Source organism: Brassica oleracea, chromosome C5 (assembly GCF_000695525.1).
Source record: "Brassica oleracea var. oleracea cultivar TO1000 chromosome C5, BOL, whole genome shotgun sequence".
Lineage (NCBI taxonomy): Eukaryota > Viridiplantae > Streptophyta > Magnoliopsida > Brassicales > Brassicaceae > Brassica > Brassica oleracea.
In genome coordinates, this window is record NC_027752.1 from 19,113,303 (window position 1) to 19,115,117 (window position 1,815).

General features: G+C 43.0%; 1 protein-coding gene across 1 annotated transcript; it reads left to right on the top strand.

Moving 5' to 3' along the window:
• Positions 1-48: 48 nt before the first annotated feature.
• Positions 49-831, top strand: LOC106344710. The gene has a single exon (XM_013784028.1). It carries the CDS (start codon positions 49-51, stop codon positions 829-831), a length of 783 nt encoding a protein of 260 aa, XP_013639482.1.
• The last annotated feature ends 984 nt before the right edge of the window (positions 832-1,815 follow it).

The window sequence follows — 1,815 nt, forward strand, 5'->3', positions numbered from 1 at the left end:
GCTTTAAAGAAGAAACAAGAGGTGACATGAGAAGATTCACTGTTATAAATGGGTTTAAGAGCTCAACGAGAAGGCTCTGTTTCTAATTATAGGAAGAGATTTGAAGCTGTATGTCTTAAGGCTTCAAACTTACCGTGGCAACACCTAGAAGAGTGGTTCTTACAAGGCTTAAAACCCAAGATACGAGAGGCAGTTCATCAATTGAGACCTGACGGTATTGTGCAAATGATGGATTTAGCAGTGTGGATAGAAGGAAACCCAGGGAACAATGGCGAAGTAGGCTCCAGAGGACTCTCTAGGACGTCCTTGTCAACATCAATAAGTTTCAGCTGTTTGAAAAGGGAAAGAGAAGATTTGATAACCAAGAAGGGGCACTTAGGGTCTGTTGATCAACGGAGTGAGAATCCTTATGATGATATGATATTACAAGTTAAAGGTCTGGTAGAGAACCGAGAGGTTAACATCGAAATAGATTCAGGTGCTACTCATAGCTTCATTTCTAAGAATTTGGTAATTGAATCTAATCTTACTCACAGTGGGAAGCCGACAGAGATTATCTTAGGACATGGAGACAAAGGTTTGGGAAGGTGCGAAACAGTAGCCATTACTATACTAGGCTTTGAATTCAAGGAAGACTTGCGGGTGATTGACCAGAGTGACGGTGATGTGGTTTTGGGGTATAGTTGGTTGGCTACTCTAGGAGAGACTGCTGTAAACTGGCAGGAACATACAATGTCCTTCCTGATTGAGAATGAATGGATTACCATAATTGCGACAGGAAGTGAGGCTGAGCAAAATTCTGCAACTAGGTGGTCAGATAGTAGTTGTTAACACATGTCAAAGAACCATACCAAGTGGACAACACCTCGTGGTAATTTTGTGGTACCATACAGTAACCGAAGATAAAAACATGAAGATGCAAGCGCCAAGAAGGGATTTTTGTGTAGTTGTTAGCAAATCATGGTGTGGCATTAATAGAGAGGATTTATATGACACACGAATTAGGCTGAAAGATCCAAGGGATATTGATCACCAAGACTCCAAAAGGACAGTATAAGTGTTTCAGAAGGAGACACTAAACAGGAACACAAGTGGATTAAAGAGAGACAAACTGAAGGGACTTGTGAGAGGACGCCAAACAACAATCGTCACAAACCGCTGGGAAATGGGGGCACGACCCGAGAGCAAGGGATGAGTGCAGTACGAGAGCCTCACAGCTCAGTTGAGAATAAGTATATGGAGACAAGAACTAAGAGTGAATGGGTGAATGGTCTCGGTGCAAAGGAGCCAAGTATTGGAGTTAAGAAGCGGACTGAAGAATTAACATCACGGAAGTGGCTAAATGACGATCAAGAGAAAATGCAGCTCAAGTTAGGAAGGGAAGTTCAGAGGGAGAACATGTCGACCGTAAACAAGAATGTGGGGAAACACTTCGCTGAAGCACGTGAGGCACATGAAAAGGGTTTTCAAGGGTCGGATGAGATGGCTGTTGGGAAAATGTGTGATGGTCTCATGTTGCACTTCATTATCATTTTTTTTATGGCGAGGAATACAATAAGAATATGAGCGAGGAGTTCATGTCGGAAGATGATGATCATAAGGAATTTCAAACAGCATTACAGTCGCTCACTGGCTGGACGGATCAGACGTACGTGGTGAAGTCGGGTTTGCAACTTGAGGACAAGTTGGATGCTTATGGGGGGAGTAATGATAAGATCATGATCATACTTGCTGAGACAGGGCAGAGTTACAGAGAGGGTAAGAAGATAACTACAGGTCTTGTTGCAGAGAAGGTGGGATCCGTTCAAAGTGGCT

What these genes read in the sequence shown, in the direction of transcription:
- LOC106344710 (XM_013784028.1), top strand. Translation starts at nt 49, where the DNA reads ATGGGTTTAAGAGCTCAACGAGAAGGCTCTGTTTCTAATTATAGGAAG.